The following is a 16,561-nucleotide window of genomic DNA, read 5'->3' as shown; positions in this document are numbered from 1 at the left end:
TACCTCACTACTTTTCCTCTCCTTTGGCACTACTTACTTAATTTATTTATATATACACACAGTGGAATTTTTTAAATATAAATACAATGGATTCCATTAAATTGGAACACATCAGGACCAGGAGATTTTGGCCCAATTAAGTGGCTGTCCCACTTAGCCAAAGCTGAAATAGTTAAAAAAGTATAAAAAAAAAGACAAATTACCATTTAACTGAGTAACAAATTATGTAATTAAGTGAACTACATTACAAATTAGAACACTACCAATATTACTACAGTACTATAACACTGTGTATTAGTTCCTAATAGTTATCGACAGAGGAATTCACCCAGTGTTCACTGCCATGTATGGGGTGTCCAGGGAGGCCAGCGCTTCTGGTTTTGTGTCCATTTGGGGGTAGCTCACTCACCTCCGGTCCCCACTGGACACTCAGCTCTCACCTGTGTCTCCAGGTAGCTGATTGCACACGAGAGCGGCCGCACCCCGGTACACCACTTCGACAGGTGGGTTACACCAGGCGAGGGTAGCCGGTAGCCCCATACCCCTTGAGATGGGAAACTCCTGTCCCAACTTGTAAAGTCAGCTCCAGCAGACTGGGCGGATGGATCTACAGTGAGATCCGATGGCCTGGCAGACAGACTGAAACACGTTGTGGAGAGCAAAGGGCATGACGAGGCACAGGAGAGTCGTGGTCATCCACTGTAACTAAGGGAGACCCCAGTTTGTGACAACTACTTGTACCACTGGACCCGGACGACTGAGGTCGAGAGAGGGGAACTGCCCCAGTGCAACGGCTTTTCCATCTTAAAAGCTCCCGCACAGGTTTCACCGTCATCATCGGATACAACAGACATCCAACACATTGACATGTTCATCTGCTTGACTGTAAACGAACAAAATCAGTACAGACTCCCAGTTCATACTGCCTTCATACAATGCTTTTGACTATTGCAGCCTCCAAATCGTCTTTCCATCATAAATTCAAGATGATTGTCAATACCTTTAAATAGTTGAACTAGTGAAATTATTTCATTTTTACTGCCAGCTGTTTCTGGCATTAGCGTGCCTGAACGCTTGAAACTGCAGTGAGCAAAACAGTTCTGAGTTGTCTTACTGCTTATTTCTCACCAACTATCAGTGACAAAAATCATTGCTGCTTGAACACAAATACACGCAACTGTCGCTATTTAAAAATTGTTTGCTCTAAGCGCAGTGTCGTGTCTAACAGCCACACAAGTTCATGCACCTGACGCTAGTTAGAATCTGTTCCGCAACAGCTTCCTGTCCCAATTAAGAGGCATTGTGTCCCAAATAACCAAAGGGAATCCTGGTTATTTTCTCAGTTAGTTTTTGTTGTGTTGGAATTGTTGTTATCTGATGGACCATGTAACCAGATGCACTGTATTTTTATTGTAATTTATAGTTTTATTACTATGTATTGCCACAAAACAACACATTTCAGAACAGATGATTCTGATTTGGAAAATGTCTCCTAGTTTCACCCTCTCCTACTTGGGAGAAAGACTGTGACTATTGCCCTTGTCTATGCCTGTTCTACTTTGATTTGCCTCCAGAAGGTCACTTCAGCCTCCTTCACTCCAGAGAAAGAGTCCCAGCTCAGTCAATCCTTCATCATAACTCAATGCGTAGATGGGAGAGAAAGAAGCATAGAGTCCCACTGATAGAGTTGAAGGAGAAACAAGGTGAGGAATCTCTCTACAACCTTGGAAAGCATCAAGTTGGATAATTCACTGGGACCGGATGGGATATATCCCAGACTACTGTGGGAGGCGAGGGAGGAGATTGCTGAGCCTCTGGCGATGATCTTTGCATCATCAATGGGGACGGGAGAGGTTCCGGAGGATTGGAGGGTTGCGGATGTTGTTCCATTATTCAAGAAAGGGAGTAGAGATGGCCCAGGAAATTATAGACCAGTGAGTCTTACTTCAGTGGTTGGTAAATTGGTGGAGAAGATCTTGAGAGGCAGGTTTTATGGACCTTTGGAGAGGCATAATATGATTAGGAATAGTCAGCATGGCTTTGTCAAAAGCAGGTTGTGCCTTACAAGCCTGATTGAATTTTTTGAGGATGTGACTAAACACATTGATGAAGGTAGAGCAATAGATGTAGTGTATATGGATTTCAGCAAGGAATTTGATAAGGTATCCCATGCAAGGTTTATTGAGGAACTAAGGAGGCATGGGATCCAAGGGGACATTGCTTTGTGGATCCAGAATTAGCTGACCCACAGAAGGCAAAGAGTGTCATAGATGGGTCATATTCTGCATGGAGGCCGGTCACCAGTGGTGTGCCTCGGGGATCTATTCTGGGACCCCTTCTCTTCATGCTTTTTATAAATGACCTGGATGAGGAAGTGGAGGGATGGGTTAGTAAGTTTGTTGATGACACAAAGGTTGGGGGTGTTGTGGATAGTGTGGAGGGCTGTGAGAGGTCACAGCGGGACATTGATAGGATGCAAAACTGGGCTGTGAAGTGGCAGATGGAGTTCAACCGAGATAAGTCTGAGGTGGTTCATTTTGGTAGGTCAGATATATAGTATTAATGGTAAGACTCTTGGCAGTGTGGAGGATCAGAGGAATCTTGGGGTCCAAGTCCATAGGACACTCAAAGCTGCTGCGCAGGTTGACTCTGTAGTTAAGAAGGCATATGGTGCATTGGCCTTCATCAACTGTGGGATTGAGTTTAGGAACCGAGAGGTAATGTGCTCAGTTCTGATCACCTCAGTACAGGAAGGATATGGTAACCATAGAAAGGGTGCAGAGGAGATTTACAAGGATGTTGCCTGGATTGGGGAGCATGCCTTATGAGAATAGGTTGAGTGAACTTGACCTTTTCTCCTTGGAGTGATGAAGGATGAGAGGTGAACTGACAGAGGTGTATAAGATGATGAGAGGCATTGATCATGAGGATAGTCAGAGGCTTTTTCCCAAGGCTGAAATGGCTAGCATGAGAGGGCACAGTTTTAAGGTGCTTGGAAGTAGGTACAGAGGAGATGTCAGGGGTAAGTTTTTTACGCAGAGAGTGGTGAGTGTGTGGAATGAGGTGGTGGTGGTGGAGGCAGATACGATAGGGTCTTTTAAGAGACTCCAGGACAGGTACACGGAGCTTAGAAAAACAGAGGGCCATGGGTAAACCTAGGTAATTTCTAAGGTACGGACATGTTCGGCACAGTTTTGTGGGCCGAAGGTCCCGTATTGTGCTGTAGGTTTTCTATGTTTCTGTGCTTCTAACCTCACAACCTGAATGACAAAGAGGGGTTTGTCATATGAAGGATGTTTGATGGCTCTGGGCCTGTATTCACTCGAATGAGGAGTGACTTCATTGAAACCTATCGAATGGTGAAAGCCTTGATACAGTGAATGTGGAGAGGATGTTTCCTATGGTGGGAGAGTCAAGGACCTGAGGAGATAGCCTCTGAATAGAGGGGTGTCCTTTTACAACGGAGATGAGGAGGAATTTTTTTTAGCCAGAGAGTGGTGAATCTGTGGATTTTTTTGCCAGAGGCAGCTGTGGGGGGTCAGGTCTTTATGTATATTTAAGGCAGAGGTTGATTGGTCAGGGCATGAAGGGATAAGGGGAGAAGGCAGGAGATCGGGTCTAAGAGGAAAATTGGATCAGCCATGATGAAATGGCGGAGCAGACTCAATGGGCCAAATGGCCTAATTCTGCTCCTATATCTTATGGTCTTATGGAGAGGTAGAGAACCCCAGTTCTCTCTTTTCCCTCCCTCCATCCCACTCACTCACTCTCTCTCTCTGCTGAAGTCCTAAAGAAGGGTCTCGGCCCAAAATATCAACTTCATAGATGCTGACTGACCAGCTGAGTTATTCCAGCAGTTTGTGAGTGTTGCTCTGGATTTCCAGCATCTGCAGAATTGCTTGTGCTTATCAGTTGTTTTATGGTCACCCATCACTGAGGTGTGAAGTGAGCTTAGGATGCTTGGGTTAATGAGTTAACGTACGTGTTGGCCAGGTTCTGCTTGGCGTTGATGTAATCCTGCTGACAGCGTGCACAGGCTGCTTCCAGCGCCTCCATGGATTCATCCCAGGAGTCCTTGACCGGTGCCAGGAGGTGAAGCTTCTTTACAACGGCTTGCATCGTCTGCTCCAGCTCCAGCCTCAAGTCCTTCGGAGAGGTGAGGGATAGAGAGGGTCACAGAAAGGACAGGTCAGTTACATTCCAGCAGCTGGATCCAAGGCAGTGGCCAAGGCCTACTCACCGGCCAAGAGCACAGCTCAGAGCTTCCTGAGTTTACATCTTCCTGCAGCACCTTCAGCCCACAACATCGGTACCAACCACCATACCAATCTGCCAGTACGTGATCCATACCAATCTAAACTAATCACATCATGTACCTTCAATCCCTGCCTGTGTATGTATCTGTCTAAGGAGCACTCTAACAGGTTGTATTACCCACTGGTATGGAGGGGGTCACTGAACAAGATCGGAAAACGCTGCAGAGGAGGGTTGCAAATTCAGCCAGCTTCATCCTGGGTACCAGCCTCCCCAGCGTCCCGGACATCTTCCAAAGGTAATGACACAAGAACACGGCATCTATCATTAACAAACCCCATCGCCCAGTACATTGCTACTATCAGACAGGAGGTACTATCAAAGACACACACTCAACGTTTTAGGAACAGCTTCTTCCCCTCCGCCATCAGATTTCTGAGTGGACAATGAACACCACCTCCTCACTATTTTTCTGTACTACTTATACTTTTATATATTTCTTATAGTTATTTTGCATGTATTGTAATGTACTGCCGCCTCAAAGCAACAAATTGCACGACATTTGTCAGGGATAATAAATCTGACGGTGATTCTCTTGAACACCACCGTTGTCAGAGAGACAGTACTGAGGGGGCAAAGTATCTGTCTCCATCACCACCCCTAGCAACACCCATCACTCTCTGCATAAAATCAAATCTGCTCCATTAACCTCCCTTAAACTGTCCTCTCACCTTCAACCTACGTCCTTTAGTAACATACACGGTCAGACAGCACCTATGGAGAGGAGTAAACAGTCCATGCTTCGGGCGAGGACTGGAGAGGAATGGGGAAGAAGCCAGAGTAAGAAATGGAGGAGGGGGAAGGAGGGCACGCCGGCAGGTGATGGGTGAGACCAGGCGGGTTGGGGAGGGAGAGATGAAGTAAGAAGCTGGGAGGTGAAAGGTGGAAAAGGAAAAGGGCTGGAGGGGATAGTGGACCATGGGAGAAAGGGAAGGAGGAAAGGCAGCAGAGGGAGGTAATCAGCAGATGAGGAGAAGTTAATGGGTGAGAGGGAGACAGAATGAAGAAGTGAAAAAGACAGAGGGGGAAAGGGGAGAAATCACCAGAAGCTGGCAAAGTCAATGTTCAGGTCATCAGGTTGGAGGCTACCCAGGGGGAACATGAGGAGTTGTTCCTCCACCCTGAGAGTGGCCTCATTGTGGCAGGAGATGACTGGCATGTGCTTACCACAATACAACATTCCCTCAATCTCCAGACAGGGTCAACACGGCTTAAGACGTTTACTTGAAGATTAGGTAGACATACAAGGAAAGCAACAGCTGGACTGCAGATAAACATAGGGACAAGGAAACTCCAATAATCCAGCACTCTCAGGACTTTGGAGATGGCAGACTGGAAGATCTTTGGGATTATTGGACATTACTCTGGAAAACACCATAACACACCTTTCATTCTGGATTGTGTTCATCTGCGGCTGCACTTTGGAGAGATGAGGAATTGCTGTGGGCATGTTCTCACAGAACCGTGGCTCCAGGACAACGTCCACGCACCATCACCATGACTTGGGCTGTGTTATTATCATTTTTTATTTATTTTTGTAACTGTATCTTTTTCTGGAACCACAATTATTTGTGCTGTGTGCTGTGTGTGGCTGTTGGTTCTGTGCTTTTCCCCTTTGGCCCTGGAGAAACGCTCTTTCATTTGGCTGCATTCATGTGTGTGGTTGAATGACAATTGAACCTGGTCTTGAACTTCAATTCACAGGTTTTATAGTGTGATAAGTTTTCCAGTGAGAGATTTGAGATAGTGCAGGAAACAGGGTCCCTGTAAGTTTTAAGAGAGCATGGGAAAATCCAGTGAGCCAGATGTCGAGCTGCTGGGATTTCCAAACAGTCGGACAGCTGATTTACCAGAACATTGATCCTGCTACTCTAACCAGTTTCTACAGCAGCACCTTCGAGAGTGTCATGACCAGCTGCATCACCGTCTGGCATGGAAATTGCAAGGCATCTAACCATAAGACCTGACAAAGGATTGCGACAATTGCTGAGAGGATCATTGGGGTCTCTTCTCCACCCATGGGAGATATTTATCAGGAGTGCTGTGTATGCAGGGCCCTTAGCATTGTCAATGATCCCTCCCGTCCATCCAACAATCTCTTTGAACCCTTACCATCAGTCAAGAGATACCACAGCATTAGGGCAAAGACTGTTAGGATGAGAAGCAGCTCCATCCCCCAGGCCGTGAGACTACTGAACTCCCTGCCACCACCCACGTCTCATCACATATCAGGTGCCAGTAGTGTTATACTGTTTACTTTTTAACTTGAAATGTTGTTTCATTTGGTGGTATACATGTGTGCAGCTGAGTGACAATAAACTTGAACTTCAACCAGAATGATCGAGACTGACTGGTTTCCTGGCCCATCGCTGCCCCCTGCTGACAATTACCTGAACATTCAGCTGTTGTCCGGTCTCCATCCGTCGCAGCAACGTCATGAGGGCAGCAGCATGGACATTCAGCTGATCAACCTGGAAAGGGAGAAGATCGCGTCACACATCAGCCGACAAACCTGCTCGCAAGCTTTGCTACAGGAAAGCTGTAGGCGTCAGGATACTCCACCTCAGAGGGCAGCTGGAGCGACTCCATCGGGAAGTGCCATTACAAAGAACAACAGCACTTCTACTTCCTTAGACGTCTGAGTGGATTCAGCATGCCATCTAAAATGTTGACTAACTTGTACAGATGTACAGTGGAGAATATCTCAACTGGTTGCATCTCAGCCTGGTATGCAAACACCAATGGCCAGGATACAGCCCAGACCATCACAGAGCACGTTTACAAGGAGTGCTGCCACAAGAAAGCAGCATCCATCATCAAGTTCCTCCACTGTCCAGACCATGTCCTGTGCTCGTTGCTACCATCGTAGAGCAGCACAGCTGCGTAGTGGTCAGCACAACACTTCACAGTACAGGCAACCTGGGTTCAGTTCCCTCCAGTGTCTCTACGGAATTTGTATCTTGTGGGTTTCCTCTGGGTACTCAGTTACCTCTCTCCTGCAACCTATGGGTGACTGCCTACCTGTAACTAGCTCCTCATTCTCCCATGAGCCAATACATTGAAATGCATCATTTATATTCCTGTGAATGCAAGCAAGAAAACATATCTCAGGATAGTACATGGTAACATATATGTCCTTTGAAAATGAATTGACTTTGACTTTGAAGTTGAGGAAGGGGGTGGTCATGACCTCTCTCGGCAGCACAGCTGAACCCACGCTGGACCCCGTGGGTTATTCCCATCTCCCATCTCCTATCTCCAGCCTCATGTCTCTGCTCTTCACCCAATTCCCCCTCAATGTGTCGGAGAGCCAGAGCCTCACAGCATGGGAGCAGGGCCTTCGGCTCACCTCATCCATGCTGACCGGACACCAAAGATTAATGACGCAGTGAAATCATCGTTTACATCAATGACCAACACAGGCCAAGGATGTGCTGGGGGCAGTCCACACTTCCAACAGCAACACAACATGCCCACAACTCACTTACACTAACCCATAACATTATTGGAATGTGACTGTCCACTCTGTCTATACCTCTCATACAGCTCTATCAAGTCACATCTCATCCTCCTACACTTGTGAGTGGTGGTAAAAATCTTCTGAGGTGTATATATTTCAATGCTAGGAGTATTGCGGGGAAGGCAGATAAGTTGAGGGTGTGGATTGACACGTGGAATTATGACGTTATAGCAATTAGTGAAACTTGGCTACAGGAGGGGCAGGACTGGCAGCTTAATATTCCAGGGTTCCGATGTTTCAGATGTGATCGACGCAGAGGAATGAAAGGTGTGGGGTGGCATTGCTTGTCAGAGAAAATATTACAGCAGTGCTCAGGCAGGACAGATTAGAGGGTTAGGGACATTGGATCAATGGAAGAAGCCAAAGAGTGGTAGTAGAGAATTGCTTCTCTGAGTGGAGGCCTCTGATTAGTGGTGTGCCACAGGGATCAGTGCTGGGTCCATTGTTATTTGTCATCTATATCAATGATCTGGGTGATAATGTGGTAAATTGGATCAGCAAATTTGCTGATGATACAAAGATTGGAGGTGTAGTAGACAGTGAGGAAGGTTTTCAGAGCCTGCAGAGGGACTTGGACCAGCTGGAAAAATGGGCTGAAAAATGGCAGATGGAGTTTAATACAGACAAGTGTGAGGTATTGCACGTTGGAAGGACAAACCAAGGTAGAACATACAGGGTTAATGGTAAGGCACTGAGGAGTGCAGTGGAACAGAGGGATCTGGGAATACAGATACAAAATTCCCTAAAAGTGTCGTCACAGGTAGATAGGGTCGTAAAGAGAGCTTTTGGCACATTGGCCTTTATTAATCGAAGTATTGAGTATAAGAGCTGGAATGTTATGATGAGGTTGTATAAGGCATTGGTGAGGCCGAATCTGGAGTATTGTGTTCAGTTTTGGTCACCAAATTACAGGAGGGATATAAATAAGGTTGAAAGAGTGCAGAGAAGGTTTACAAGGATGTTGCCGGGCCTTGAGAAACTCAGTTACAGAGAAAGGTTGAATAGGTTAGGACTTCATTCCCTGTAGTGTAGAAGAATGAGGGGAGATTTGATAGAGGTATATAAAATTATGATGGGTATAGATAGAGTGAATGCAAGCAGGCTTTTTCCACTGAGGCAAGGGGAGAAAAAAACCAGAGGACATGGGTTAAGGGTGAGGGGGGAAAAGTTTAAAGGGAACATTAGCGGGGGCTTCTTCACACAGAGAGTGGTGGGAGTATGGAATGAGCTGCCAGACGAGGTGGTAAATGCGGGTTCTTTTTTAACATTTAAGAATAAATTGGACAGATACATGGATGGGAGGTGTATGGAGGGATATAGTCCGTGTGCAGGTCAGTGGGACTAGGCAGAATATGGTTCGGCACAGCCAAGAAGGGCCAAAAGGCCTGATTCTGTGCTGTAGTTTCTATGGTTTCTATGGTTACTTCTAAGAAAAAAGCCCTAGTTCACTCAAGTTTTCCTCATAAGACATGCTCTCTTACCCTGGTAAACCTCCTCTGCACTCTCTCTAAAGCTTCCAAATCCTTCCTACCAGAACTGAACAGAAAACTCCAAGCTTTTTATGGAGCTGCAACATGACCTTGCGGCACTTAATCTCAAAAGTTTACAAACACTGAATTGAAGTTTTCAAGCAGTCAGTCATTCTCCCCAGGGTGGAACTGTCAGGTAATGGATGGCATAGTTTTAAGCTGAGAGGGGGAATCTTTTAAAGATAGGACAATTTTTTATATATTCACAAGAGAGTGATAGTTTCCTGGAATGTGCTACCAGGGGAGGTTGAAGCAGATACAATATTAACGCTTATAGAGGAATTTAGATAAGCAGAGTTAGAGGGACAGGGAACAGTGTGGGCAGATAGGATTAAAGAATAGCTTTATTTGTCACGTGCACATGAAAACATATAGTGAAACCCATCGTTTTAGATTAGATTAGATTATGAGGACACGCAGTCCTCTTTTATTGTCACTCAGTAATGCATGCATTTAGAAATGATACAATGTTCCTCCGGTGTGATATCACAGAAACACAGGACAGACCAAGACTGAAAAAATGACAAAAAACACATAATTATAACCTATAGTTACAACAGTCCAAGCAATACCACAACTTCTATGATGATTATGAGGACACGCAGTCCCCTTTTATTGTCACTCAGTAATGCATGCATTAAGAAATGATAAAAATGTTTTTCCAGAATGATATCACAAAAACACATGACGAACCGACTTAAACTAACAAAAAACCACACAATTATAACATATAGTTACAACAGTGCAAAGCAATACTGTAATTTGATAAGAACAGACCATGGGCACAGTAAAAGTCTCAGAGTCTCTCGAAAGTCCCATCATCTCACGCAGACGGTAAACCTCCAGCGCCGCCAACTTGCCGATGCAGCATCCCGGAAGCATCCGACCACAGTCCGACTCCGAGTCCGTCCAAAAAACTCCGAGCCTCTGACCACCTATTCGACACCGAACACTGAGCACCGAGCACCATCTCTGCCGAGCGTTTCAACCCCGGCCCCGGCAACAGGCGATACGCAAAGCCGAGGATTTGGGGCCTTCGTCTCCGGAGATTCTCGATCACACAGTAGCAGCGGCAGCGAAGCAGGCATTTCAGAAGTTACTCCAGATGTTCCTCTGCGCTTTCACGGCTGTCCCCATCAAATCCGGATTGATGCATGGCACCCCTAGTTACACATGTCGATATTCATTCGGAATGGCCACGCGCGCTGCGTCGCGCCGCCATCTTCTCCTCCCTCAGCTTGAAACTTGATGAAGAACAGGCCATGGGCATGGTAAAAAAGTTCAAAGTCTCTCGAAAGTCCCTAATCTCACGCAGACAGCTGAAGAAAGAAACTCTCCTTCCCATGAACCTCCAGCACCGCAAACTTGCCGATGCAGCATCCTGGAAGCACCAGTCCACAGTCCGACTCTGAGTCGTCTGTAAACTTCGGGCCTCCGACACCAAGCACCAAGCACCATCTCTGCCAAGCGCTTCGGCCCCACCCCTGGCTGCCAGCAATAGGCAAAGCCAAGGATTTGAGGCCTACCCTCCAGATATTCTCAATCACACAGTAGCAGCGGCAGCGAACCAGGCATTTCAGAAGTTTCTCCAGATGTTCCTCCGTGCTTCTCACGGCTGTCTCCATCAAATCAGGATTGTGCACGGCCTCCTATTTAACAAATACGATATCATTTTACCAGAGAGGCCGCGCGCACTGCATCGCGCCACCATCTTCTCCTCCGTCGTAATTTCAGATCAGATCAGATCAGAAAGGATGGTGCTGGGCAGCCTACAAGTGTCTCCATGTTTCCAGTGCCAACATGGCATACCCACAATTCAATAACTCTAACCCGTACGCCTTTGGATTGTGACAGGAAACCAGAGCATCTGCGGCCACAGGGAGAACTTATAGACAGTGGCAGGAATCAAACCCCGATCAGTGCCAGCTGGCACTGTAAACCATTGTCCTAACCGCTACACTGCCGTGTCACTTCACTCCTAATTTTCCTGGTATCTGGCCATAAGACCATAAGATACAGATGCGGAATGAGACCATTCAATTCTTCGAGTCTGCTCTGCCATTCAATCATGGCTACTTTTTTCCTCAATCCCATTCCGCCACCTTCTTCCTGTAACCCTCAGTCCCCATACCATTCAAGAACCTATCACTCTCAGGCCAGCGGAGAAGGATTACCAGTCACAGCCTTTGCCCACTGACACTTACCATCTCATCAACTGTCCTCTGGAACAGAGCGCTATGTCGCTTGGCCTTTATGTGAGTGAGGATCTCCTGGAGATGATCTCCCTGGTCTTTATGTAGCACCAGTCCACAGACGGGGTCAGGCAGTGCCTCACATCCCTCCAGCTGAAGGTACGACATCCAGAGTTTAGTCAACAGACACAACAATCCATGATAACCAATGTCATCGAGTCATAGAATACCACAGAACTGAAGTAGGCCCTTCTGCCCATCTAGTCCATTCCGAACTATTAATCTGCCTAGTCCCATTGACCTGCATCTGGACCATATCCCTCCATCCCCTCCTATTCATGTACCTACCCAAATACCTCCTAAATGTTGAAATCAAATCCGCTTCCACAATTTGTACTGCCAGCTCTCACCACCCTCTGAGCGAAGAAGATTCCCCCACGTTCCCCTTAAACATTTCACCTTTCACCCTTAACCCATGACCTTGAGATCTAGTCTTACCCAACCTCAGTGGAAAAAGCCTCCTTATATTTACCCGATCTATACCCCTTGTCAAGAGGAGAGGGAACATCTGTCATGGTCGCCAGGCAAGGAGGGAACATCTGGATTGGTCAGGCAGGAAGGAGAAGGAACATCTGTAGTAGTCACCAGGTGGAGGGGGAAGAGGGAACATCTTAAACAAAGGGATTCTGCAGAGGCTGGAAATCCAGGACAACACCCACAAGAAACTAAAGGAACTCAGTAGGTCAGGCAGCATCTATGAAGGGTAATAAGCAGTCAACGTGTTGGGCCAAGGCCCTTCATTAGGACTCAGGGAAGATCGGTAGTGATCACCAGGCCCGAGGGAGCGATGTGAACTTCTGTAACATCAGGAACCCGTCAGAAAAACTGAGCTGATTTACCTTCTGAGTCTCTCTTATTTCCACCTGGAGGGAAGTAGGAGACCAGATCGGACTGTTCAGGGGAAGTCCAGACGAGGATTTCGAGACACCCAGCTTACAGCTGCTGGCAAAAGTACAAAGCAGGTGATCAGTGTGCCTGTGTTGGAGGCTGACAACTAGAACTACAGAGAGATGGCCCTTTGCCTTAACTCCCACTGTGCACATGCTGGAGTCAAGCATGGCTTTGACAGTCTGACCCCAAGTACGTGAAAAATCAGATTGAAGATGAAGCGAGGGCTTTCCTGCTAGGAGTGAAGGAGGATGAGAGGTGACTTGATGGAGGTGCACAAGATGAATAGAGGTTTAGATCGAGGGGCAGCCAGAGACTTCTTCCCAGGGTGGAAATGGGCAATACGAGGGGGCATAATTTTAAGATGATTGCAGAGAAGTAGAGGTGGGGACGTCAGAGGTATGCTTTCACACAGAGAGTGGTGGGTGCATGGAACACACTCCAAGAGGTGGTGGGAGAGGTACATACATTAATGACATTTAAGAAACTCTTAGATAGGCACGTGGATGATAGAAAAATAGAGGGCTATGTAGGAGGGAAGGGTTAGATTGATCTTGGAGTAGTTTAAAAAGTCAGCATTACAGTTCAAAGGGCCTCCTGTATTCAACGATAAAGATGAACGTCATGGAAGTGTAGTGGTTAGTGTAATGCTACTACAGCTTGGGGCATCGGACTTTGGAGTTTAATTCTGGAATTCTCTGTGAGAACTTTGTACGTTCTTCCCGTGACCATGTGGATTTTGCTCCGGTTCCCTCCCACAGTCCAAAGACATACCGGGTAGTAAGTGAACTGGTCATTGTGAATTGCCCTGTGATTAGGCTCAGGTTAAGCAGGTGGGTTGTTGGACAGTGCGGCTCAGTGGGCCGAAAGGGCCCTGTTCCTGCTGTATCTCTGATTAAATAAATCAGATAAAATCATTATCTCCCTTTCTACCTCGTCATGCCCCTTGTACCTGCGCTGGACCATTACAAATACTCTGCATTGATTTCCCCCCTTTGTACCACCTTGACAGACTTACATATGCAATGATCTGCCCAGTTGGAACACAAACAAAGCTTGTCACCATATCTCGGTAAATGTGATAAACATAAGCCAATTACCAATTAGCTGGCTGTTGTAAATTCTCTCTAGTTAAAGGTCAAGAACAAAATCCCCCCATATTTTTTACAGCTGCACAGACCAACCACTGCTCTGAGCAGGAAATTTTTACATGGCCTGAAAACCGCAGAGCATGTTATATAAAAGAAAATTCCAGGTGAGCAGCAACAAAGGTTATGTGTGTGGGAGCATTTCAGTTACTGCATGGCTAGGCACCGTGCAGTTTAGAGGGGACAGAAGTTCAGGATAAACTTTATTCACCATATACATTGACATGGATTAGAAATTTGCTGCGGTGTGTTGGTCTGAACATAAGATGCAACAAAAAACAACAATATTCAGCAGTCTGATAGAAATCTAGAAGATTATAAGGTGAGCAGGAAGGAGATTGGGAGAGCCAGAAGGGACCATGACAAGGCCTTGGCAAGCAGGATTAAGGAAAACCCCAAGGCATCCGGCAAGTATGTGAAGAACAAGAGGATAAAACATGAGAGAATAGGACCAATCAAGTGTGACAGTGGAAAAGTGTGTATGGAACCAAAGGAGATAGCAGAGGTACTTAACGAATACTTTGCTTCAATATTCACTATGAAAAAGGATTTTGGTGATTGTAGTGATGACTTGCAGCAGACTGAAAAGCTTGAGCATGTAGATATTAAGAAAGAGAATGTGCTGGAGCTTTTGGAAAGCATCAAGTTGGATAAGTCGCCGGGACCGGATGAGATGTACCCCAGTCTACTGTGGGAGGCGAGGGAGGAGATTGCTGAGCCTCTGACGATGATCTTTGCATCAACAATGAGAGCAGGAGAGGTTCCGGAGGATTGGAGGGTTGCGGATGTTGTTCTTTTATTCAAGAAAGGGAGTAGAGATAGCCCAGAAAATTATAGACCAGTGAGTCTTACTTCAGTGGTTGGTAAGTTAATGGAGAAGATCTTGAGAGGCAGGATTTATGAACATTTGGAGAGGCATAATATGATTAGGAATAGTCAGCATGGCTTTGTCAAAGGCAGGTCGTGCCTTACGAGCCTGATTGAATCTTTTGAGGATGTGACTAAATACACGAATGAAGGTAGAGCAGTAGATGTAGTGTATATGGATTTCAGCAAGGCTTTTGATAAGGTACCCCATGCAAGGCTTATTGGGAAAGTAAGGAGGCATGGGATCCAAGGGAACATTGCTTTGTGGATCCAGAACAGGCTTTCCCACAGAAGGCAAAGAGTGGTTGTACATGGGTCATATTCTGCATGGAGGTTGGTGACTAGTGGTGTGCCTCAGGGATCTGTTCTGGGGCTCCTTCTCTTCGTTGTTTTTATAAATGACCTGGATGAGGAAGTGGAGGGATGGATTAGTAAATTTGCTGATGACACAAAGGTTGGGGGTGTTGTGGATGGTGTGGAGGGCTGTCAGAGGTTACAGCGGGACATTGATAGGATGCAAAACTGGGCTGAGAAGTGGCAGATGGAGTTCAACCCAGATAAGTGTGAAGTGGTTCATTTTGGTAGGTCAGATATGATGGCAGAATATAGTATTAATGGTAAGACCCTTGGCAGTGCAGAGGATCAGAGGGATCTTGGGGTCTGAGTCCATAGGACACTCAAAGCTGCTGCACAGGTTGACTCTGTGGTTAAGAAGGCATACGGTGTATTGGCCTTCATCAATCGTGGGATTGAGTTTAGGAGCCGAGAGGTAATGTTGCAGCTATACAGGACCCTGGTCAGACCCCACTTGGAGTACTGTGCTCAGCTCTGTCGCCTCACTACAGGAAGGATGTGGAAACCATAGAAAGGGTGCTGAGGAGATTTACAAGGGTGTTGCCTGGATTGGGGAGCATGCCTTCTGCGTTATAGGGTGAGTGAACTCGGCCTTTTCTCCTTGGAGCAACGGAGGATGAGAGGTGACCTGATAGAGGTGTATAAGATGATGAGAGGCATTTCATGTGGATAGTCAGAGGCTTGTTCCCAGGGCTGAAATGGCTAGCACGAGAGGGCACAGATTTAAGGTGCTTGAAAGTAGATACAGAGGAGATGTCAGGGGTAAGTTTTTTACACAGAGAGTGGTGAGTGTGTGGAATGGGCTGCCCGCGACAGTGGCGGAGGCAGATACGGTAGGGTCTTTTAAGAGACTCCTGGACAGGAACATGGAGCTTAGAAAAATAGAGGGCTATGGGTAACCCCAGGAAATTTCGAAGGCAAGGATATGTTCGGCACATCTTTGTGGCACGAAAGACCTGTATTGTGCTGGAGGTTTGTATTTGCAGTTTGTTGTCTTTTGCACATTTGTTGTTTGTCTGTACTGTTGGGTGCAGTCTTTCACTGATTCTATTGTGTTTCTTGGATTTGCTGTGAAGCCTGCAAGAAAATAGATAGATAGATAGACACTTTATTGATCCCAAAGGAAATTACGGTGTCACAGTTGCATTACAGATACACAGATATACAAATATTAGAAGAGAAGTAAGAAAGGATAAAAAAAAATAAGTTATCTCAAATAGTCTAAAAAGAGGGGGTCATCACTTTTCCAGCTACAGGTTGACTCATTATAGAGCCTAATGGCCGAGGGTAAGAATGACCCCATATAACGCTCTTTGGAGCAATACAGTTATATTAGTCTATTACTGAAAGTGCTCCTCTGTTCAGCCTAGGTGGCATGCAGAGGGTGAGAAACATTGTCCAGAATTTCAGGCTGAGACCCTTTGTCAGGACTAACTGAAGGAAGAGCTAGTAAGAGGTTTGAAAGTGGGAGGGGGAGGGGGAGGGGGAGATCCAAAATGATAGGAGAAGACAGGAGGGGGAGGGATGGAGCCAAGAGCTGGACAGGTGATTGGCAAAAGGGATACAAGAGGATCATGGGACAGGAGGTCCGGGAAGAAGGAAAGGCGGGGGGGGGGGTGCGAAAACCCAGAGAATGGGCAAGGGGTACAGTCAGAGGAACAGAGGGAGAAAAAGGAGAGAGAGAGAGTG

The 16,561-nt window shown here is 46.4% G+C and overlaps 1 protein-coding gene across 1 annotated transcript in view; it reads right to left on the bottom strand.

Annotated features, from left to right (window-relative positions):
• Positions 1-16,561, bottom strand: part of mrvi1 (murine retrovirus integration site 1 homolog) — a 272,971-nt gene that overhangs the window by 238,511 nt on the left and 17,899 nt on the right. Inside the window, exons 5-8 of the mRNA XM_072271388.1 lie at positions 11,568-11,708; positions 6,705-6,785; positions 3,983-4,146; positions 441-639 (exon numbers count right to left, since the gene is read on the bottom strand). Of these exons, the coding sequence (XP_072127489.1) occupies positions 441-639; positions 3,983-4,146; positions 6,705-6,785; positions 11,568-11,708 (585 nt within the window). The remainder of the gene's footprint in view (positions 1-440; positions 640-3,982; positions 4,147-6,704; positions 6,786-11,567; positions 11,709-16,561) is intronic.

Source organism: Mobula birostris, chromosome 11 (assembly GCF_030028105.1).
Source record: "Mobula birostris isolate sMobBir1 chromosome 11, sMobBir1.hap1, whole genome shotgun sequence".
Taxonomy (NCBI): domain Eukaryota; kingdom Metazoa; phylum Chordata; class Chondrichthyes; order Myliobatiformes; family Myliobatidae; genus Mobula; species Mobula birostris.
The sequence above is the reverse complement of the archived record's forward strand: the minus strand, read 5'-3'. Positions and strand labels throughout refer to the sequence as shown.